This window comes from Carya illinoinensis, chromosome 10 (genome assembly GCF_018687715.1).
Source record: "Carya illinoinensis cultivar Pawnee chromosome 10, C.illinoinensisPawnee_v1, whole genome shotgun sequence".
Classification (NCBI taxonomy): domain Eukaryota; kingdom Viridiplantae; phylum Streptophyta; class Magnoliopsida; order Fagales; family Juglandaceae; genus Carya; species Carya illinoinensis.
In genome coordinates this window covers 9,365,924-9,389,264 of record NC_056761.1, presented here as the reverse complement: position 1 = coordinate 9,389,264, position 23,341 = coordinate 9,365,924, and the positions used below count along the sequence as shown (strand labels likewise).

Below are 23,341 nucleotides of genomic sequence, written 5' to 3'. Positions count from 1 at the left end.
CCACTATATACCCAATTTGAAAGAGAGAACTGGAACCATAAATTTGTTTTACTTTTTCTATTACTAGAAGAGAAGCCCGTAAATTAGTCACATACTTACTAGATAGTTTGAGTGGTGCTACGTTGATGGGTAACGACTGGAGTGGCTTTTGTATGAAGGAAACAGACACTCTAGGATAGAAATTTGGACTAGATGGCTTGAGTGGCTTTCATGCAAAGGAACTGGTGAAGTGGTCTCAGATTTTGGGCTGGAAACAATGGGAGAGCAAAAGATGTGTATGGAAATGATGGAGAAACATATATGAGGTTGCATGAGATGGAAAATGGAGAGAAAATTGTGAAGAAAATTGGGACAATCCAATGCGGGAGCAAGAAACTGGAGAAAAGCAACTACTTTGATAGACTAAAAAAATCGAGAGAAGAGAGAGCGCTTCTAGAGGAAGAAAATAATAAATAAACATTTAGTTGAGCTATAGTATTTAGTCATATATGACTGAAGGAGTTGAGTTACTATAGTTAAAAGGCATTTGATTTGATTTTAGATTTGCCTAATCTAATACAAAACATTTTTATCTTTGTTAGTTATTTAACCTTTTATATTTACATCTGGATATTCCAATGGAGATGCTCTGACCAGGACCGCGTCTCCATCGTGCAAAAGCAAAGCCTTTTAAAAATTATAAAACAAAAACAGCAAGAAAAATACAAACATAAATATAACATCCTTTTTAATTACTTTGTCTTCCCTCTTTCCACTGCCAGATCCAAAAGCTTTTAGGTTCTCATGTCTCTTTATCCTTGAAACTCCTTCGATTCCTGTGGATTCCGTTCCCCTCTTTTTCTTTTCTTTCTCTTTCCTTTTCAAAATTTTTGCGCGAAATCCATGGTTGAGAACTGCGGGGGAGATGTGTGTGCCGTGACCGAAGCCCCGCCGTCTCCGACTGTTGGGAACTGCTTTCCGGTTTCGCCGGGTTCGGGCGCCGGATATGACTCCGAAAGGGGCGGGGATGAGTTGCTGGTTCCGCCCCTGAACTTCGCGATGGTTGATAATGGCGTTTTCAGGTCTGGTTTCCCAGATTCCGCAAACTTCGGCTTCTTGAAATCCCTTGGGCTCCGTTCCATCATGTGAGTTTGTAATTCTTCCAGAACAACATTTTTTCCCGGGTATTTATTCGGGTTGCTAATGCGAACATTAAAGACTTAATTCGACTTTAAGAGAGCTGTGGTGATTTCATTATTTTTGCCAGATGTTTATGCCCGGAAACTTATCCGGAGGCGAACAATGATTTTTTGAAGGCTAATGGGATTAAGCTTTTTCAGTTCGGGATCGATAGCTGTAAGGTTTGGTTTTGGATGTGATTCTGTTTGATTAACTGTAGGAGTCGTCCTTGCTCTGTTTGCTGAGTCCGTAAGAAGTTGAACAGATTCATTCTTTCAAATTGATTTGACTTGTTTGTTTCTCGAACAGGATCTCATGATTAAAGTTTATAAAAAGAGACCGTATAATCAAAATAATATTTGACTTTTATTGACAAACCAAGTATCGATTATTTGTTCTATAATTTTGTTATAAATATGGATCATCTCACTGCAACTATGGTGATTAATCTATAGTTGTGGGCAGGAACCTTTTGTAAACATTCCTGAAGAAACAGTTCGCGGAGCACTGAAAGTAGTCCTCGGTATCACAAACAACTAAGCTTTGCCCATATTCTGGAATAACTTGCTATTTTTGCGATCTCCCACTGATTTTGATTTTTTTGATTTGTTTTTTCCCAGATACGAGGAACCACCCACTTCTAATTCATTGCAAACGAGGAAAGGTACAGCGACCATTCCCTTTATATTTTTATTTTTATTTTCCTCTGTTTCCTGCTTTCTATGGGGAAATTTAGAAGTCTGACAAACAATCTGTGCAGCACCGCACGGGTTGTCTGGTTGGATGCTTAAGGAGATTGCAAAGATGGTGCCTTTCTTCTGTCTTCGACGAGTACCAGAGGTTTGCTGCCGCCAAGGCAAGAGTGTCCGACCAGAGGTTTATAGAATTATTTGACATTTCTAGCTTGAAGCACATGCCCATATCATTCTCATGCTCGAAAAGATGAGAAACATGGCGTAACAACGGATATGGCATTCCTTCCCCACAAAGGAAGAAAGCTTGAACAGTGCCCACCGATTGAGATAGCACAATAGAAAGCTGAAGTAGTGGATGACATAAAATAATCATTATTTTTGTTGTTTTTATCTTGGCTGTCGTTCTTATTAATTTTCCTTATTTCATAGAAAAACAAATCCATTTTTCTCTGTATGAACACTTTTGGACAAACTGAATATCATCTGGGTCTCCATTAACTAATTTCCATGATCCCCACTTAAGTTGTAAAAAGGATTCCCCTTTTTCTTTCCATTGTTTTCAAGCCCAAATATCAGACGCTCAACTCAGCTCAAACTCTACGATCGTGAAGTTGAAATTGTACCAAAATATCAGAAGGAAAAAAAAAAATTCTTTTTTGGTTGAAAGCACTTATTGGAGAATGTATAATCTACCAGAGATTGAAAAAAAAAAAGAAAAAAAGATTAACAGAGTGAAATAATGGCCGCATCTGTAACTGCATCCATCCGCACTGATATATGCTCCGATGGTGCGCAGTGAAGAAAAAAAATTGTTTTCTTCTGAATCATTTGAACTCCATTTCAGTCATTCTTAAAAGCTTTCAGATTCAGATTTCTTTAAAAGACACGGAAAAAAAGAAATAATGAAAGTAACAATTGTGGACGAGCAACAATCGAATCGCCAATAAAAAAAGATGACGATCGAAACGATATCTCGGCCATTGATTTTTTTGCTATACCTCATGTTCTTCCGAACGCAGGAGACACAGACCTGTCTCCCCTTTTCTGTTACACAGAACAGAGGCTTTGATTTGAAATGAAAAACAAAATAAAATCCAAAATATCAGCGAATATCAGACAAGGTTGACAGATTCCTAAACCCCATCGGAAAAGCTAACCCTTACATTTCAATCGGCTGTAGAGAAAGAACAGAAGCTCAGAATTTTTTGCTAATGAGGAGGCCTTATATATATGGAGAGGCCGACTCTTTCCTCGGCTTCCAGATCTCAAATCGAAACCCTAGCCACCATTCGTCGAGAAGCCAAAATACTATAATACCCTTTACTGCCACGCGTCACGTTATAAGCGCCGGCCTGCCCTGCAGAATGGGAAAACAATCGAATATAAGGGTGACTATGAGGAGACCATCTGTTACTCGTACGTTCAGCTCCTAAACATTTCGTCAAATACCCGGTGAGTCCATCTTCTCCCAACCCATTTTCTGGGGCTCTTTTTTCGACTCCACGCACTGATAAAATCTTCACAGAAAGCTTCAAATTTTGTGCTTCTCCTTTGTATTTGTAAGTTCCCTTTCTCTCTCTTTATTCATTAACATAAATTCATTTCGCAACTACTGCAAGATTGCTGCTTTATATCTCGTTGATAGCATTACTTACGAGAGAGAGAGAGGGATAGATTTATAATTTTATATGGGTAAGTCAGGGGGTAGAAAGAAGAAGGGTGGTGCAAACCAAGTAATCGGTGATAATTCTTCTCCAAAAGCTAATGGTGGCGTTGATTTGGACTCTTCGGTCTTTTTAAAAAGAGCCCATGAGCTCAAAGAAGAAGGGAACAAGAGGTTTCAAAATAAGGACTATGCGGGCGCTCTTGAGCAGTATGATAATGCTCTCAGACTTACTCCAAAAACCCACCCAGACCGAGCTGTGTTTCACAGCAATAGAGCGGCTTGTTTGATGCAATTGAAGCCCATAGACTATGAAACTGTGATTGCTGAGTGTACTATGGCTCTTCAGGTCCAGCCCCGGTTTTTCCGTGCTCTCCTTCGGAGGGCTCGGGCATTCGAGGCAATAGGGAAGTATGAAATGGCGATGCAGGATATTCAGGTGTTGTTGGGGGCTGAACCCAATCATGGGGATGCGTTGGAAATTTCCCGGCGGTTGAGGACAGCATTGGGTCCTCGACCGGAGGCCCAGCAGGACCTCCAGAGCCGCCCATCCCCTGCTGCCCTTGGTGCTTCGGCAGTTCGTGGTGCACCAATTGCTGGATTAGGACCGTGTTTGCCTGCCCGCCCAGTACCAAAGAAGGCAAATGCTGCAGCAGGGGGATTAGTATTATCACCTAATAATAAGCCAGAGAAGCCCCATGCGGTTGTACCCTCTGAAAACGGTCCTGAGTCTAAAGCACAAATGCCAAAACTTGTTTTGAAGCCTTCAAGTGGTACTTCAAAGCCTACTAATCCAAGCAAGGATAATCAGAAGGAACAGCCATCTACCACATTAGTATCATTGCATGGGCAGGCTCCAGAGGCTGCAATCCAATGGAGGCCATTGAAGCTTGTTTATGATCATGACATAAGGCTTGCCCAGATGCCAATGAAATGCAGTTTCAAAGTTTTAAGAGAGATCGTGAGCAAAAGGTTTTCATCATCAAAGTCAGTTTTGATCAAATACAAGGACAATGATGGTGATTTGGTGACCATAACCTGTTCAGGGGAACTCAGATTGGCAGAGTCTTATGTGGATAGCCTCATACCGAAGGATCTGGAAACAGATAAGAGAGACACCATTGGGGTACTGAGATTGCATATTGTGGAGGTGAGCCCTGAGCAAGAGCCTCCTATATTGGAAGAAGAGGAGAAGGATATGGAGAGTGAGGGAAACAAGGGAGATGAAATTGGCTCCAATTCGTCACTTGGTGAATCTGTTTTGGAACCTGCTGATGTGGGAATTGATAAGACAGAGAAAGAATATCAGAAGGAGAAACTGGGAGCAGAAAATCCTGCATGCAAGGAAGTGGAGATGGATGATTGGTTGTTTGAATTTGCTCAGCTTTTCCGCACTCATGTAGGTATTGACCCAGATGCTCATATCGACTTACATGAGCTTGGGATGGAGCTTTGTTCCGAGGCACTTGAGGAGACAGTAACAAGTGAAGAAGCCCGAGGTCTGTTTGACAAGGCTGCTGCTAAGTTTCAAGAGGTGGCTGCTTTGGCATTCTTCAACTGGGGAAATGTTCATATGTGTGCGGCAAGGAAACGCATTCCCTTGGATGAATCTGCTGGAAAGGAGGTGGTGGCTGCACAGCTTCAAGCTGCTTATGACTGGGTTAGGGAAAGATATTCTCTGGCCAGAGAGAAATATGAAGAGGCACTCGTGATCAAACCAGACTTTTATGAGGGTTTGCTTGCTCTGGGGCAGCAGCAATTTGAAATGGCCAAACTTCATTGGTCATTTGCACTTGCTAAGAAGATAGATCTCTCAAGCTGGGACTCTTCTGAAACTCTAAAACTTTATGAGAGCGCGGAGGAAAAGATGAAGGCTGCGACTGAGATGTGGGAGAAGCTGGAGGAGCAGAGGGCAAATGAGTTAAAAGATCCAAGTGCGATAAAGAAGGAAGAGTTATTGAAAAGAAGAAAGAAACAAACTGGTAATAATGAAGGTGAGCCCTCTAGCCTTGGCAGTCAGAGTGAAATTTCAGCAGATGAAGCAGCAGAACAAGCAGCTGTGATGAGATCACAGATTCATCTCTTCTGGGGCAACATGCTTTTTGAGCGATCCCAAGTTGAAAGCAAATTGGGACTGGTTGGTTGGGAGAAAAACCTGGATGCTGCTGTTGAGCGCTTTAAACTTGCTGGAGCTTCTGAGACTGACATTTCTATGGTTCTGAAGAACCACTGCTCTAATGGAGATGCAGTGGAAGGAGATGTTGAAAGGGTTCCAAAGTCGGATACTGATGTGGCTGGTAAAGCTAAGAATGATTTAGCCAATGAAGTATCGACTAAGTGATTTGGAGTGGTTTTTGTTTTTTGATAATTTTGGAGTGATGTTATCTATCTGCATCAGAGCCTACCTTCTAATTTTCTCATTCAATCATGAGCATGAACTGGGGAAAGGAATTTTTTTTTTTTTTTCTCATCAAAATGGTGGAATTCTGGAAAATTTTCTTTTGGTGATGAAAAATGCGGTGCCAACAGATAATATTTATTCAGAAGATTTGTGTCTCGAGTAATTCATTGTAATTTCCAAGTTGCAATTTTCTTAGCATTGTTTGGACACCGAGAGTTCCAATAAGCAACTAGTTTATTGTTTAGGCTTGTATGATAAGTTGCGTTGCACATTCATAACTTGTTTTCATCGGCTAGTTTCATTGGTGCGGTTTTCAAAAGATTTGTGTCTTGAGTTCTCCATCGTAAATTTCAAGGTGCAATTTTCTTAACATTGTTTGAATACCGGTTCCAATAATAAATTAGTTAATCGTTTAGACTTGTATAATTAGCTGCATAGCGCGTTCGTAACTTGTTTTCATCAACTAGTTTCATTGGTGCGGTTTAGGCTATAGCACTCAGGATGAGTATTGGTGCGGTTTCATTGGTCACATTTACATTTTAGTTTATAAATTTTTAATTTCACCAAGGGCGTTGATCCACGATCTTATGGTGCATTGCACTTATTGATGATGGCATGGAATACAATATTTTGATAGGACATAATCTATGAAAGTGACGTGTAATACTTAAGAAGAGACTTATTCGTTTATTCGTATGACTGAATTATGGTTTTTATTGGTTACATAAATTTTGGTGCGTATTACAGTGGTTGTGCTGTGATATCACTAAAGCAGGAGGGTAGGGTATGTGCCTTTCTCAATCCAGATTTTAGGGATTCTGACATATCCATGTTTCTAGGTGGATTGTGCCTCAAACCTAGATGAAGTTCTCAAAAATACCAGTCAAGAAGGTACCTATGGATGATCACACACTGACGATATTTTTCTGGTCGAAATGTCTAAAATATACAAGCATAACTGATTGAACTTAATGCTCATTTTCATCCTAATCATTGACATCCCTAGTCACACTTGGTAATGCAGCACATCTCAAGACAATGTCATTTCATTTAAGTGGTTGATCTAATAAGCCATTGAGAATGATAAGATACAGGATAAAAAGTAGCCTTGTTCTTAAAATTGCCAATGCTAATGATATTTTCATTATTACCTTGCAATCCACGTGTATTCCTTTTTTTATGGTGAGTATCCGGAGACGTGCAAACGCAACTTGTCAATCTGCTTGTATTCATTTTTACAGTTATATACACCTATTTGATCGGTCATGTCATATTCGTTTTGAATACTTTTTTCTGCCCACCGCTTAATGGCTTGGGGCCAAGTTAATTGAAACATGATGAGGAATTCATGTTGGGCATGCCATCTTTTAGTTGGTCGAAATGATTATTTCTATTTAGGAAATAGAATAGATAGAGCCTCAGTAACATGATTCTACTTTGCTCTAGGAATTTGTTTCCCTGCCTCAGAAGTCTGTCTCCGAATTGTTTGAGATAGATCGAAGAAAGAAGTAGCATACTTTAAAAGCTGTTTTTAGTGCTCACTAGTTTCAAGTAGTTTCCAATCATATGGTTCTGGCAGTGTTGGAGTCTCTGGTTTTCCTCTGTTCAACAAGTCTTACTTTCCAATTCCAAACTTCATTTTTTTCCTGCTCGTGGCTATTTTCGTCCCTACTGTCCCGAAGTCTCTGCATGCTTTAGACTATCTGGTTAACTTTCAGGTACCCTTTTATCAAAACAGGCGATTTTTTAAAAAGAAAAAGAAGAAAGAAAAAGAAAAAAACCGTCCTCTCCGATACTGAGGATGCTTGTTATTTTAAGTATGCTTATTTGCAACACGTTAATTAAGAATGGGATAGTGCATGTTGTATTCCCAACTAATCCAATACTTGGAAGGACTGTAAATTTAGAGCTAGATTCGGGCTGAGGGCTAAGCTCGGCAAAGTAATAAACAATTTTTGTGCCTCCAATGATGCAGTAACATTGCTTTATGATGGCCTTAGATGCTGCATCTTTCCGAAGTTTGGCCTTGTATGTGTTTTATTCTTCATCCTGGTTTTATCATCTTCTGTCAAACTAGCTGATGCAACACTTTTTTAGTGATTTTATATGTTATATTTGAAGGAAAAGCTACTTAAAACATGACACATCAGCCAATTTATTTGGGATGATACAATTTAAGACGAAAAACATTATTTCTCTGAGATCTTAACAAGAAAAACACATTAAAAAAAAAAAAAAAAAGAGGTTTCACAAATGTCTTTGAACTTTTATCTGTTTGTCTAGAGCAGAGATTCTTTGGACTCAATATTTCTACCTTCATGCAAGAAAAATAAAATCAGTTAACGTAGTTGCATTCTTACCCTTTTATAGATGGTCTCACTTCTGGTCTGTAATATTTAATTCCTTTTGAAACGGATGGAGTCTGATTTGGATTCCAAAAATATGTTCTAAAGCATAATACGCCAAACAGAATCTTTAGGGACTTCCTTATCTAAATGGATAAGTTTTTGTCACTTTCTAAACAGTACAGCTTCGACAGCAACAGGACATACATACATACTTATATCACACGACAGGAACTACTGGGAGAACCATAAAGCTTGACCATGAGCCAGACAGAGCACGCCTGAAAACATAATGAGGACTCACTCAGCAAAGAAACGACAAGACCCAATGCTATTGCTAAGACTATGCTTATCCACAGAAACTGAGAAACAACATATACACATGCAACTATTTTTGCTTTGTGTCATTAAGAGCTCAGACAGTGGCAATAGAAGCCAAATTAACAGTGGATTCCACTGCCTTCATGGCTTCGAACCTTGGTTCCTTGGCCTGGAACTTCACTCCTGCATACAGCTTCATGTAGTCTTCGAACACAAACTTTGGATAAACTTTGCTTTTCTCTGCTTCTTTCTCCACCAATGTCGGTGCTGGATAGATAACAGCATTGCTGCCCGGGTTGTAGAATGATGCTATGGACATTCTGTTACCATCCGGTTGAGCAATCACACGGTGCAATACACTCTTATATTTGCCATTGGTAATGACCTGCACAAAGGGAAAATTAAATATAGCAACTGAATTGTCTTTGTTAGATTCCAACATCACTTAAAGTTACTAAAAGGGAACAGAACACGCAGGCTACGGTGAATTAAGATGAAAATGGTCCTTAATTGAAACTTGAAAGTTAGTATGTATACATCGTTGTATATATACCTCAAGTTGGTCGCCAATGTTGATCACAATGGAGTGGCGCAATGGGGGCACATCCACCCATTTTCCATCCTTCAGAAGCTGCAGCCCACTGACTTTGTCATCTTGGAAGAGAAGGATGATGCCACCGGCATCTGTGTGCGCCCGGAGGCCCTTGATTAGCTCTGGTTTGGGACAAGGAGGGTAACTGCTGACCTTGGTGCCAAAAGTTGGGCCTTTTGATCCATAGAAGGCATTCTTCAGGTATCCTTTCTCCAGCCCAAGATTCTCACACAGCAAGTCCAAGAGTTGCTCGGCTAATTTCTCTAACTCCACTACAAATTCCTTCATTGCCTTCCTGAACTTGGTCACAGAAAAAGCAGTTGAAATTAATACTAAGTAGCACAAAATTGGTAGCTACTTAGAGAAAAAATAAGCTGTGGTTTGAACCTATAATCTTCATCAAGATCTGGGATTTCTGACATGTTCGAGACAGGAAGGTGGCGCAAGAAGAAGCTGCTTTCCCAGTCCATATCATTTATTTCGGACTGAGCAGCGTCCAGACCCTGACTTTCCACCATTTCCTTGAACCTTTTATCCATGCACTTTCTGTAATGATCTTTTGTCAGCTTCTCCACAGTGTCCATCAACTCATGGGAAATCCCATGATTCACCAACTTTAAGGAAAAAACAAAAACAGAAGTTAATCAGCAAAGATTGTGCATATAATTGCTTCAAACAACCTTCACAACAACACTAGCAAATTGTAGTTTTTCATTATTTCAACAATTTTTGTACCTCAAAGAAGCCCCAATTCTCACAGGCATCTTTTATCAAATCCATGGTCGCTCCTCTCTCTCCACCATTAAGCTTCTCCATGTCAATAACTGGAAAAGTCTCCATACTCTCTTTTTTTCTACTCCTGATCTTATCTTTCGCACCCTTTTGGTTTTGTATTGAACTAGGGTGGTGAGGGTCGCAATTTATAGGCGCTACAGGAGTGGCAAAGAAGCAAAAATAGATGTGTAAGTGGTGGGGACCTACAAGTAGTCCTCCCCCTCCAAAAATCTCCACGTAGAAGAAAACAAAAGTTTCAAATTTTTTGACATTAATTTATAAAGCTTTGAAGACCAAAAAAGTGGTATATGTAGCATTATATTTTTTTGAGTAGTGCAGTACGACTTTATATAAATATGAGAAATGATAGTTGTTTTGACATTTTATATGACATTTTTAATCAAACAGTGCTCGAATAATTGAAAGAAAGAAAAAAACACCCCAAAAATATGTACTTCAAGTACTCTGAAATAAGCATATATAACTTTGAGACTTTGAATGCATAAATATGCAGTAAATTATTGGTATCTTTGCATTTAACTCTTGGGTCTGGGAAAGCCACATTTACTTGCAGAATTGTACTACGTCTTGAAGTCGACGGGACAAGGCGAGGCAAGCTGCAATAATTGGTCCTTTTTTTTTTCCCAATCAAACACTTGGGACGTTTGTTCAAGCATTTGTGGTTTGAGCAAAAAGCAGAGTGGGAAAAGAGAGAGAATAAATAAAGAAAGAAAGAAGCATCCTTAGGGCTCCTTCAGAAGCCCATGTATCTATATATATAAAATATTTTGAATCCAAATTTAGGTAAAAGATCATGAAACAGGACTCGTGGAGCATGAATGTGAGCACTGTCCTGTTGGACCCCTACCCTTTTGTACGTACATTGATCACGGTTTGTGGTCATTATCTTTGTTTGTGGTCTTTGGTGGAGGGTGGGACCCCACTTGGGTGGTTCTTCAACTCCTTCCTTTCTTGAGACTTGACTGACCCCACAGTTGGTGCGCTGCCACCTTTTCCAGTAAACCAACCATTTTCTTTTTCACTTGTCTGGAGTACTTTGCTCAACTAAGATGCATGATAACTATGTCGATGATCGGTTGAAATGAAAAAAGAAAGAAAATATACAATAAACATATATTTCGTTGTGTATGTGCAACTGCGTATTGGTTTGCTTATCAAATCCATCGACATGCATGACTGGCTTAATTATATATAGATCTAGATCTTTCTTCATAATAACATGTCAATGGGGAACATAACTTGACTATGAGATGGGTTGGATGAGAATCATACAGTAAAAGTGGTTTTTTCGTAAAACTAAGAATACGTTTTTTGTACCAAAAAGCTACCAAATTAGTAGCAATCTGTGGGCATTAAATTGGCAATATTAAGTTATATATGGTCCTATATATATAAATGGATTGTCAAGATAGTGTATAAGATGTAGTAGTACTGCATACAACCTCGTTCAATAAATCATACCCCAAACTGTCTCTGGATCTATATATCCTCGTGTCGATCAGTAAGACGTTATTCCCTCCAGCAAAATTTACATTATATTTTAGATAGATATCATGAAACTGATCATCAGAAAAAGAACAAAAAAAAACTGTCGTGAGGTATTGATCTCTTCTCCTTGCGGTCATAAGTTCAATATGTTGCTTAAAAGAGATGAAGATTAAAGTCATAGACCAGTTTTTTTTCACTTCGTAGCAGTGAATTCCATGCATGGAATAATGCTATAGTGACTGCCATTTGCACATGAACTAGGCCAGGCTGCATATAAAGGGCTTAATTAATTTTGATTTCCTGACCACTACTGGTTCTGTGCTTATAGTTTGATTTTGCTTATTACTGAACAATGGGCATTAAGTTTCAATTGAGAGATCGATATATCGAAAGCTATGGGCTCACAAAAGGAAAAAAGTGAGAGAAAGCTATACGTAGGGTTTTGAGTCGACGGGAATTTGAGCTGCTATTCGGTCGTATAATTCCAAATACAAATTAAGAGAAATCTTCAGTCCCATGCATTCAATTATGTAGTCTTTAATTGGCATGATGCTAGTGCTGATTGATAAATACTGCTGCTGCTCGCTTGATTTTCCTAGAATTTAAAACAATTCATACCCTCAAAACTTGCTAGAAAAGGCCGATGAGCAATGTTGTCTTCATCCTATTTTTATTTTATTTTTTGTTCTGACAATAGTCGTCGTTATTGTGCATTTTAAGTAGCTTTATAAGTCAATAAATTAAAATGAAAAATATATAAAAGTACGACGACGCTCAGCATCAAATTGTATGAGTACACTGAAGATGATAAAATCCGTAATAAAAAATAACATTTCTCAAAACTACTTCTAGCTAGATCATAAAATAATTTCTTTAGATCATTAATATAAAGATGATTCTCTACATTAATTTCTAAATCAATAATATACTAATTACTAGCTATAGGATCCATCAACAAAATTTTATTGATCAATGATCAATTCGCTTGATTACTATTATTAATTCTATAAGTAACGCTGTTATAATTTGGTTGTAAGATCATAAAATTTATTGGCTGGAATTTACGTGAATTTAATCACCCATTAATTTGGATGTTCATGGAGCTTCAAGAAATTATATATTAACCATATTATAAAAGGGCGGTTGCATGTGGCTACAAATACATGGCCGTGACACCCATGCATGCACGTTCGATGTAATCCTCGTGGACTCAGGTGGCACTCCCAGTATCGCCAAATCCTTCATGTTTGATTACTTTCCTAGCCTTTCTGTGCTCTCAAGATTCTTTGAAAACCCTTTCAAGGAAAACAAATATTAAAAACCTGGAAAAAAAACTGCTTTATAAGCTTGGGAATTTAACCCAAATTAACATTCATCAGAGATTTGCAGTAGTGCATGTCTTTCGATCCCCTGCTTGTTTTACAGCTCCAGCCTCGATCGAGTCCCTTTGTAATTTTTTTTTTTTTTTGTGCAGGCTAGGCAACACAAAGCTAGCATGTGCAATAGGGACACAACGTCTTGTCAAGATATATTATATGTTGGTTTTGGATCAAGTTCCAAGTTCTAAGAATTTATTTTTTGTTGCCTTTTGCATGCGCGTGTTCTCTCTTCCATTATCGCCAATATTAGAGGAGAATCCGCTTCCCCTGATTGTGATCAAGAAGATGGTTGATTCTCCATGATTCTAGCTCCACTCACTGATTCACCTTAATTCTAGGATATTGCTCTTTATTGTATATATTCAAATTATTTTCTTGTTTATAGTTGTACAGATTTCTGATGCTTCTCAGCTCATCCATGCAATTAATGATAAGGCAGCTTTCATATTCTGCTCATTTTTTTAGTGGGCCGGGTCTTTATAATCGTTCACCGTTGAAAACTTTATATTTCTTTCACGTAGCAATTACACAATTAAAGATGCAGCACTAGCACAGTTGCATGCACTAGCTAGGATGTAGGACATTCCATTAATAATGTAGGATTATATATATATATATATGGAGAAGTACTGCTGAACTGATGTTTGGATACTAGGAAAGAGATTTTCCTGTTTGATTCATACTTCACATGCAATGTTTCGTAAGTGGATCACAAGTGGTCTAATATTAATATATGGATCCCACTTCAGTCATCTCTTTTGGCTCTATTTCTACGTGGCCATTGTTCTGAACGACAAGAAAAAAAAACTAAAATGGAATCATAAATCATAATCACACACTGCAAATTAAACGCGCGTGGTTCCGTGTATATATATATATATATAATGTGCTTATATCCACAATGCTCCTTGCAGAGATGTTACTGTTTCTAATTCGAGATTAAGAGGCAGCTCTACAAGGAGAGAGAGGAAAAAAAAAAAAAAAAAACCAATAAACCCTAATCCAGGAAAAGAGAAAATATATATATGTCCACACAGCGCGCAGGTCGGACCTTGAGTAAAAAACGGTTCAAAAAGTTTTACCGAGGTTTCGTCCCCATACAAACAAAAAAGCAACAATTTCTTTTCCGGCAACCGGGTGATCATCACCGGGTCACTTACAAACAAAATCGGACTCCACAGAAGACCAACATCCATTATTTGGACCATTATTATGTTATATATTTTAAGAGCTGTCTCATGAGTAGATGCAGCAAATAACAGTACTACATGGTTAGTTACGTACTACATAGTTTACCAACCCTTAGATTTTCCTTTTGAATGGATTGAGTTAATCGAGAATGTTTGATGACGATCTAATTAATTAGAAGGATAGTTCCTTTCGAGATGAAAAAAGCGTACTGTATTATTATTAGAATTGATAGAGCTCCAATTCAGAAAGATTATATATATATATATATATATATATATTTATATAAAGAACAGGTCAAAGATGATTGAACGTGAAATTACGAGCCAGATTGAGATTGGATCAATTGATCATATGTGGGGGGGTCAATGCACCCGATCGACATACAGGTGTATGTACTTTATGGGAGACTGAATATGAAGCTGATCAAGTGTGTAAAAATATGTGTGTGTGTGTGTCTCTCTATATATACAACGTACGTCATAAAGTTATTCTCTAATAGAAAGTCACAATGCATGCATATCTCCTCATACAAAGCACAATCTTCTGTACAAGTTAAGTTGGCGGCATAATTTGTCATCTACAAGACTACAAGCAAAACTATGATCAACTACTCTAGCATTCCGGCCAACTAAAACTAGCTTAAAGCCACAGCTAGCCTGCATATATTTGTAACTGCAAAGAATGTTGACTTGTGTGCTCCTTTACTTAAGTCCCACATGGGTGGGAAGTGAATGAGGAGCACATTTGCAAGCCTATATAAGGAGGTTTGAGTTTCTTAGTTTAGGTGCACCAGTCAAATGCTTAGCTAGTAACTTTTGACTCTAGTTAAATTCCTCTGTTGTCCATTTTGTAAAATGGGAAGAGGTGTGAGTTAGAATTTTTCTAGTGGTGAAAGTTTTGTGGGTGTGTTTGGGTGAGGAGAGAAATTATGTGATTGTAATAATTTTTCACATAGTGTATTTTCTTCTCTGGGTCTGGTGGTTTTTCTCCTGTTTTGGACTTTCCACGTAAATTTCTTGTGTTGTTATTATTTCTCTATTTTTCTTGTTATTCCTGCAAAGGGTAGATCCTAGGGGGGTGAATTTGGAGGTCCAAATTCCCAACAAAGAATTGGTCATCAGCCACATATTCTAGATCGGTTGCTCTTATTGAAAGAACATAGAAAAGAAAAGAAAACTGCAGTCTTGTAGAATTGTAGTACTTGACCTCACAGTCTATGATAGGGATGAGGTAAATTGTTGTCCATGGCATGACAAGGGCCGTTAATTATAATAAACAATACAACTCGATAAGCCAATCGAGATAGGCTCGATCAAAGTTGAGCTCAGCTTGATTCATTTATTATATAAGCTATTTGTGAACATCATATTATGATAAGTTATTAAACGATATAATTCGTATATATAAGCAGTGCTGCTGGACAGCTTGTATAAGCTCATATAAACCCGACTAATTAATTGGTATTAATTATTATTTTCATAGCATTATCTCTATATTTCTAATGAGAATAATTAAAATATTAAAAGAGATTAAAAGGTCAATGCTTGTTTGTCAAGATTTGTATAATTTACCGTATAAATAACTTATTTTATCTAAATGAAGTGATGGGCACCAAGGTGGACTAAATTTTAAATATTTTTTACAAGTTTTAAATGTGACAATAACAAGATTCAGAGCTAAGAAGAGAAATGAAGCAATGCAATATATGATTAGTATAATCTACTTGGGATAAGTCTAGCAAGAGCCCAATATTCAAAATGGGTTTGAAAGAATGATGATCAGTTCTCATCTATGTGATACAAGCAATGAAAGAATGTAACATAAATTAGGGTCTATTATTATGTTTATGTGATTAAAGGGCTTAGGATTATTTATTTCATTAAAATTGCTTAATTTATTAGTTATAGGAATTAGTTTAGAATAATTGTGCCTGCTTGGCTTACATATGTTTTATTTTGTTGAATTAGAGTTTCAAGAGGATTACTGTAGCCGAGTTACTGTAGTTGTGATACTGTAGCTGCGAGACTATTCACTAAGGGGTATTTTTGAAAGATGAGGATTTATTTTGGCTAAGATTTTAATTAGTTTTTAGTTTAAATACTCTTTGTAGCTTCATTTTAAGAAATTTTATGAAGTTTATGACATTTGATGCATTGTATTTATTGTGAGTTGAGTTTATCTTCAATTGTTCTTGAATGAACTATTGAACTTATACAAAATCAATCACAATCTTTGTGACGTTCTTCCTTTATAATCTGGGTTCTTGAGGCAGGTTCTTCAACTTACGAGTTTACATTTTAATATAATTTAGGATCTTGAGCGAGTTCCTCAACGGGTTTAGATTTTTTCATCCATTAACTTGATTTTGGTTTTCTTTGGTAAGTTTTCAAATTAATTGTAGGTTTAAGGGATTCCAATTCTGTTGGTTCATATCATTTGACATCAGAGCTTGGTTTCCAACTAGGTATGATTCTATCTTTTATTTATTACATATTTAATTTTAGGATTTCATTGTTCTAGGGCTGCAAATAAAAGAAAAAAAAGTGCAGAAACAAAGGGGCTGCCGAAATTCCTTCATCCTAGGGTTGCCAAAGTTGCTTTGTCATTATGGTTTGTTAGGGTAGCCAAAATTTACATCATCTCGAGTTTCAAAATTCTAAGGTTTCTTGCGTTTCTAAATTTGTCAATTGTTTGAAGTGCCTTTTTATTGATTCTCTTCTAATTCCTTGTCAATTTTTGTGTATTTGAATATAATTGTTTGATTTTCATAATTGAATATTGATGTTTGTGATTGATTTAGTGAGAAAAGAAAAGAAAAGAAAAGAAAATTTGAAAAAAAAAAATTGATTGAGCCTTATCATCAAAGGGGCTGAATATATCATTATAGTTGGTATCTTGTTTTGTAATCACTCTTTCCTCATATCAATTCTTTGAGTCTCATGTCATTTTATTCATTCCGTATTTCTCTTATTCTTGTCTATTGGATCTAATTACTAGTTGGAATAAAATAATGTTGTATTGTCTTGATTTAGTTCAACTAGTTCTTAAAAAATTTGAGTGAAAAAATTTTTGAGGTAAAAGGCAAGAGAGTGTAAGATCATTATCGAAAAAAATTCAATTAAGAGTGAAACATGAGTGGAGTGCTACTATTTGAGTATAAATACGTAATGGAGCGTGTGAGGTTTTTTTACCACTAAAATTCATTTTTGTGTAGCGCATTACAATGTCTCATAAGAGTGACCCATCACTGAAGGGGGTGGCAAATAAATCATTTTTTGTATTGCAGGCCATGCAACAACAATTTGAGCGATTGAATTTGGTGTTAGGGAAATGAAGGATAGATAGATCATCGAGGTATAGTGAGTAGAAATCTACAATGTGAGAGATATAGAAGAAGACGTGAGCCTAATGTTAAACATGAGTATGAGAATGAAGGGCATGTGAGTCTCTTATTACCAGGTATACTCTCAATACACAAATTTAAATATATGATATAGAGCGCACAACAGAGAGAAAATATTTTTTATATTAGATGTCACATTAACAATAAGGTATGTAGTATGATCATTGATGGTAGATTTGTACTAATGTGGCTATTATTACTTAAGTTGAGAAATTGAATTTACTTACCTTAAAACACTTTAGACCATACAAGTTGCAGCGGTTGAATGATTGTGGGGATATTAGGGTAAATAAGCAATTGCTAGCTTCTTTTTCAATTGGAAAGTACAAAAATGAGGTGCTTTGTGATGTAATTCCTACGCATGTTGGCCATATTTTGTTGGAGAATACGTGATCATATGATAGGAGGGTGATCTATGATAGGGTCAAGAACATATATAACTTTGTAAATGATGGCAAAACAATCAAACTTGCTCTTTTAACCACAAAACAAGTCCATGAGAACCAACTGAAGCTGAAATTTAAGATTGATTAAAAAAGAAAGAGTAAAAATGAGGTTGATAAAAAAAGAAGGAGAAAGTGAAATTGATCAAAAAAGAGAGAGTAAAAATAAGGTTGAGCGAAAAAGAAAGAGTGAGGATGAGATTGAGATTGAGGAAGAAAGAAATAGTGAGACTAAAAATGAGAGAGAGAGAGAGAGAGAGAGAGAGAGAGAGAGAGAGAGAGAGAGAGAGAGAGAGAGAGAGAGAGAGAGAGAGAGAGAGAGAGAGAGAGAGAAGATGAGGGTGAGGCTAAAACCTCAAGAAAAATAGAGAATGAGTTGAAAAACAATTGCCGAGAGTTCAAAAAAAATGTTGAAAAAGAGAGTAAAAGAAAAGAGAGTGAAAAGGAAAAAGAGAGTGAAAGAAAAAAAGAGAGTGAAAAGAAAAATCAGAGTGAAAAGAAAAGCGAGAATAAAGAAAGTGAGAGAAAAATAAAGAGTGAAATAAGTTTTTATACTAAGACAAATTTTAATATTAACGAATTTAACGAATATTTGCCTAATATTATTATTTCTTTGTGGCAGGAATATAAGGTCATGATTCCTAGCGGTGTATTTAATGAATTGCCACCTATTAGAGAAATAGAGCAATATATTGACTTTGTGCTAGGTGCAACAATCTCTACCCGATTTTTCTTTGGAGAACATGAGTCCTTGACATGCTTGAAGGGACAAGGTAGTTTTTGACTAGAATGCATGTTAAGTGAGATGATTGTATTGAAACTTTTCTTCATGTAATCAAATACATATATGGTGAGAAAAATTTTGTGGTTAATGCATTAGTAAGAAGGTATAATCTTATCTTTATTTTAGATGCAAGTTATTGAGATTTGAAAATGATAAAGAATTGCATGCTGATGATGACGACTTTGCAAGTGTGTATGGAGTACGTGAAAAAATATCGTTTGGTAAGCAATATAGACTAGATTGGTATTTAATTAGAGAGAATAAATTTTGTGAGCCTACTAGTCTTATGCATGAGTTGCTTGTGAATGGATGTGGTTTGTTAGAATATTTTGGTGTAAAGAAAATTTTAAACACGTTGCATGACCATTGGTGGGAGTATTATTTACCATTCATTGAGTTTGCATATAATTGGAGTGGTCAATTTAGTGCAAATAAGATTTTTGACGTGTTGTATAAACATTTGTGGGGGTATTATTTGCCATTCATTGACTTGTTGCATGTACATTTGTGGAAATATTATTTGTCATTATTAGAGTTTGCATATAATAGAACCATGAATATTACTAGTTCTTATTCTCTTATTGAAATTATATGGTTTTAGTCCACTTACTCATTAGTTTTGATTGATGACAAAAGTAGATTGGATGTACTTTTCCAAATTATTGATAAAATTAATGATAATTCATATCAAGTAAATCTTTCAGGTAAGTATCATGTTTATGCTATTTTTAATATTACTGATTTTTTTCCCTTTGATACAGGTATAGATTCGAGGTTGAATCATTTTGAGGAGTAGCGGAATGATGGGCACTAAGATAGACCAAGTTTTAAAAATCTTTTACAAGTTTCAAATGGGGCAATTACAAGATTAGAGAGCTAAGAAGTGCGAGGAAGCAATGCAAGGACTTGTGCAATTCATTTAGGACAAGTCTAGCAAGAGCTCAATATTCAAGATGGAGCTTGAGAGAAGGAGAATCGGTTTTCATCAACGTGATACAAACAATGGAAGAGTTGAACATAAATTAGGTCCTATTGTTATGTTTATGTAATTGAAGGCTTTGTACTCGTTTATTTTATAGAAGGATTTACTTTATTAGTTATAGGAATTAGTTTAGAATAATTGGGCTTGATGATGCTTAGCTCACATATGTTTTATTTTGTTGAAATAGGATTTGTGGAGGGTTACCATAGCCGAGTTACTGTAGCTGCGCTACTGTAGTAACAACACCATTCATTAAGGGGTATTTTTGAAAGATAGATATTTATTTTGGCTATGGTTTTAATTCAGGTTTAGTTTAAATACTCTTTGTAGCCTCATTTTAAGAAGTTTTATGAAGTTTATGACATTTGATGAATTTTATTCATTGTGAGTTGAGTTTAACTCCTCTTGTTCTTGAATGAATTATTGAACTTATCAAAAGTAAATCACAACTTTTGTAGTAATTCTCATTTATAATTTGGGTTCTTGAAAAAAGTTTTTTAATGGATCTAGATTTTAATATAATATAGGTTCTTGAAATAAATTCCTCAACATGGCTTTCTTGAATGATTTTTTAAATTGATCGTGAGTTCAAATGATTGCAATTCTACAGATTCATATCATGAAGCAGCTTGTGAATTAACGTGAACTCATTTGAATAATAAATGAGTTGTTCCTATACATAAACCCACCTCGATAAATTAGTTCAAACTCGACTCATTCAAATAAAAATTAAACGAACGAGGCTTAACCTGCCGTTACTCGCTCGAATTCAGCTTGTTTACACCGATGATGGCAGCTTTTAAATTTGTTTATATCAGTTTTACACCCAGTCATACATATATCTTGCTTTGATCAGTCTTAAACGGTATTTAATTTCAGTGCAGGCCGAAATAGTATATGCTTTATATATGCAGTTCCATACACATATAAGAACTTTGAAAATCAAGATATTAATTACGAGTCTACGATTAATATTCCCAGTCTCAGAGGCACAAGAATTACAGCTTTTGAGATGTTTCTAAGGAGCAATTTGTTAGTTACTCATGAACGGTGAACTGGACCACAACTTTTTGTAATGGGGACTAGTGTCACACGTGTGTGGCCCCTTGAATGAAATACACAGAAAAGAGGGGATAAATAGAAATTAAACCAACCTCAAAAACAATTCCTCGCCCTTTATTCCATAAATAGAAATTAATTAGCAGAATTTCCAAAACATTGAACCTCAAAAACAAATGCAAAACTTTAAACCAACCCATATATGCAGAGTCCCTATCGCATCAGCCCAAAAGGAGAAAGAAATTGGAAGTGTGCTTTTCTTTTATTAATCAAACTGCTGATGCATGAGAAGTCAAATTGGAATTAAGGACCGGAGGATCGAAGCAAAAGAAGCTTTCCCTAAAGTTGAGTTTGGCAAATCGAACTCACTCCACCTCCACCATCTCATCTCACTCATCCTACAAAAAAGAATAAGCTTTTTCATTCCATGCCATTGCTGATACCTTGCACGCAGCGATAAAACATCCATTTCAAACTCACTCTCAATCATATGGCATGGAATTTCACTTCCCAGAGAGTAATAACCCAAAGAAAAAAGAGCTTTCGAAAGAGCATCAAAGTATCAAACAGGTTAAGCTGTGGGGGACACTTTAAAGGGAGTAAACGGGACATTTACACTCAAAAACTATGTCTACTATGATATTAATCCCAAACTGGCAAATCCCACTTAAATCCAGGCGGAACTTCATCACGGGTTAGAGTCACTTCAAGCTCAAATATTGGCCCAGTCCTCTACTAACGACCCAATTAATAGCGGATATGTTAAGCCCAAAAACGTACTCTTCGGACTAATTGTATCAAAAGTTGGAAACCCATTGTCCGTTAGGCATCTATCAGAGGGACTCTGCCTGTGGGGTCGTGAGTTGAATATCTGTGCATTTGCCTCTCTTATTCATTGCAAGTTTCTCCTTTTCAGCTAATGTTGTTGCCAATTTAGCTAAACAAACTCCATAAAAAGCCGGATCCATGCTCCTGAAATCCTCCACCCAAAATGTAGAAAATTTAGGTTAAGAGAGGGACAAGTGATCTCGGATGCATACCCAAGCAAGTGGCACCGGGCCCTCTCTCACTAATAGGTAACCCAGTTTTCTACCATTCGAGCAATGAATTTCAAGAGGTTCTAAGTTAAAAGAAAAATAATATTTACAGTTGTGGAATACACAGGCGCTGGACAATCCCTTTAAAAAAAGTGAATAAATATGAGATATATATGATAAAAAGCTAATTTTTTTAACAGTGAATTCCAATCTCTTTCAAAATGATTATACAACACTTATGCGCTATATGACTGTACGTATCATTACTCATACCCCGTCAATATGTGTACGATTAGAGAAATCTTATAATTATCAGAAACCATAAATTTTAGAGGAGTAATACTAGGTATTATCATAAGTCGAGCAAGCACCACGCATTCTTTTTAAAAAAAAATAGAGTTCATTATTAAAAAATTAATTTTTTTTTTCATATAAATCTTATATTTATTTACTTTTTTTAAAATAAATGCGTAACACTTGTGCACTCATTGACTACAAATATAATTTCTCATTTAGAGTCATTATATTTTTAAGCCAGTATACAAAGCACATCATCCACATAACTTAAATGGTATATTTGATTTGTAAGATTCAAATTTCATTTATTTCTCAAATCATATTATGTAATGTAAACACTTTACTAGATTTTTTTATTTATTATAAAATAATATCATCAATTATCATAACTGAAATTTCCAACGTACCCCTGTAAAACCACGAAATTGTCTACCAATTTCCTTGAATGAATAAGTTAGATCTCAATTATTAAGATTATGAAACGAATCAAATACTTTAAAATAAATAATCAAACTTGCAAGACACAACGATTGGTTACGAAGGGAAACCCTTTAAAGAACTCTTTAAAGGTAAAACCTTACGAGGCAGCCAAACCCAGAAAATTCAATCTTATTATTTAAAGAACAATTACAAGCAATAATCAATTACAAAACCTTTGCAATTCGACTCTCTTACTTGCCTAGACAAACGACCCGTTTGTTTTCTACCGCAGTAGCAGACAAAACCTCTGGCGATCTTCAAATGTTGACTTCCCTTCTGGAACTCCAGAAGCTGAAATCCAATCGATGTTGCTTTATCCTCAAAGCACGATCACACTCGAGAAGATATGAAAAATCTTATGAAAATTCTCAAGTGAATTTTCTCTCATAAACGCTCAGAGTATCCTCTCTAAATTCATGGCTCAAAGTCCTTGAGAAGATACAAAACCGAATCCCTTTAAATAGAAAGTCTGGAAAGAGTTCTAGTCGCAGTAGGACTCTGCTGACGGTTAGAAATAGACGCGAAAACGCGTCCTGACAGACTGCTAACATTTCGTGATAACTTCTTTTGTTATAGACTAAACTCTGTTCAAATTTCTTTTAGATAAGTGCAAAACTATCAGAACTCGATTTTGACTTCAGGGACTTATCTAAACAACTCCTAAAACTTGTAGATAGACTCAACATTGTTTAGATACAAATCAATAATTATTTTTATATTCATCCAACAATAATAAATAATATGATAAGATAAGCCTTATCATTTTACTCATCTAATCCTATCCAATTGTTGCCTTTACAATCTCCCCCTTTGACGGATTGATGACGA

At 36.3% G+C, this 23,341-nt stretch overlaps 3 protein-coding genes and 1 non-coding gene across 6 annotated transcripts; 2 read left to right on the top strand and 2 right to left on the bottom strand.

Moving 5' to 3' along the window:
* The first annotated feature begins 706 nt into the window (after window positions 1-706).
* LOC122278840 (probable tyrosine-protein phosphatase DSP4) lies at window positions 707-2,355 on the top strand. 2 transcript variants are annotated; one of them, XM_043089043.1, is made up of 5 exons: window positions 707-1,124; window positions 1,247-1,340; window positions 1,624-1,681; window positions 1,779-1,822; window positions 1,919-2,355. In XM_043089043.1, exons 1-5 carry the CDS (start codon window positions 883-885, stop codon window positions 2,102-2,104), a joined length of 624 nt encoding a protein of 207 aa, XP_042944977.1. In that variant the 5' UTR covers window positions 707-882; the 3' UTR covers window positions 2,105-2,355. The 2 variants fall into 2 exon arrangements, with proteins under 2 accessions (XP_042944977.1, XP_042944978.1); XM_043089044.1 differs by lacking the exon at window positions 1,624-1,681 and having other exon boundaries at window positions 1,247-1,335.
* Window positions 2,356-2,768: 413 nt separating this feature from the next.
* Window positions 2,769-2,902, bottom strand: LOC122280255. Its single transcript, XR_006229837.1, has one exon. It is a non-coding gene; the product is annotated as a small nucleolar RNA snoR111 (small nucleolar RNA).
* A 185-nt stretch (window positions 2,903-3,087) lies between these two features.
* Window positions 3,088-6,080, top strand: LOC122278837 (protein CLMP1-like). Of its 2 annotated transcripts, XM_043089041.1 has the most exons (2): window positions 3,092-3,412; window positions 3,555-6,080. In XM_043089041.1, exon 2 carries the CDS (start codon window positions 3,806-3,808, stop codon window positions 5,855-5,857), a length of 2,052 nt encoding a protein of 683 aa, XP_042944975.1. In that variant the 5' UTR covers window positions 3,092-3,412; window positions 3,555-3,805; the 3' UTR covers window positions 5,858-6,080. The 2 variants fall into 2 exon arrangements, with proteins under 2 accessions (XP_042944974.1, XP_042944975.1); XM_043089040.1 differs by having other exon boundaries at window positions 3,088-6,080.
* A 2,324-nt stretch (window positions 6,081-8,404) lies between these two features.
* On the bottom strand, window positions 8,405-10,074 carry LOC122278838 (1-aminocyclopropane-1-carboxylate oxidase-like). Its single transcript, XM_043089042.1, has 4 exons — window positions 9,911-10,074; window positions 9,563-9,789; window positions 9,137-9,470; window positions 8,405-8,968 (listed from the first exon to the last, which is right to left on the bottom strand). The coding sequence occupies exons 1-4, from the start codon at window positions 10,013-10,015 to the stop codon at window positions 8,678-8,680; spliced, it is 957 nt and encodes a 318-aa protein (XP_042944976.1). The 5' UTR covers window positions 10,016-10,074; the 3' UTR covers window positions 8,405-8,677.
* Between the last annotated feature and the right edge of the window lie 13,267 nt (window positions 10,075-23,341).

What these genes read in the sequence shown, in the direction of transcription:
- LOC122278838 (XM_043089042.1), bottom strand. Translation starts at nt 10,015, where the DNA reads ATGGAGACTTTTCCAGTTATTGACATGGAGAAGCTTAATGGTGGAGAG. An exon ending in AGAATTGGGGCTTCTTTGAG is followed by an intron (nt 9,790 to 9,910) that starts GTACAAAAATTG and finishes TTTTCCTTAAAG; the next exon opens with TTGGTGAATCATGGGATTTC. An exon ending in GATCTTGATGAAGATTATAG is followed by an intron (nt 9,471 to 9,562) that starts GTTCAAACCACA and finishes GACCAAGTTCAG; the next exon opens with GAAGGCAATGAAGGAATTTG.
- LOC122278840 (XM_043089043.1), top strand. Translation starts at nt 883, where the DNA reads ATGGTTGAGAACTGCGGGGGAGATGTGTGTGCCGTGACCGAAGCCCCG. An exon ending in TCGGGATCGATAGCTGTAAG is followed by an intron (nt 1,341 to 1,623) that starts GTTTGGTTTTGG and finishes AGTTGTGGGCAG; the next exon opens with GAACCTTTTGTAAACATTCC. An exon ending in TTCATTGCAAACGAGGAAAG is followed by an intron (nt 1,823 to 1,918) that starts GTACAGCGACCA and finishes CAATCTGTGCAG; the next exon opens with CACCGCACGGGTTGTCTGGT.
- LOC122278837 (XM_043089040.1), top strand. Translation starts at nt 3,542, where the DNA reads ATGGGTAAGTCAGGGGGTAGAAAGAAGAAGGGTGGTGCAAACCAAGTA.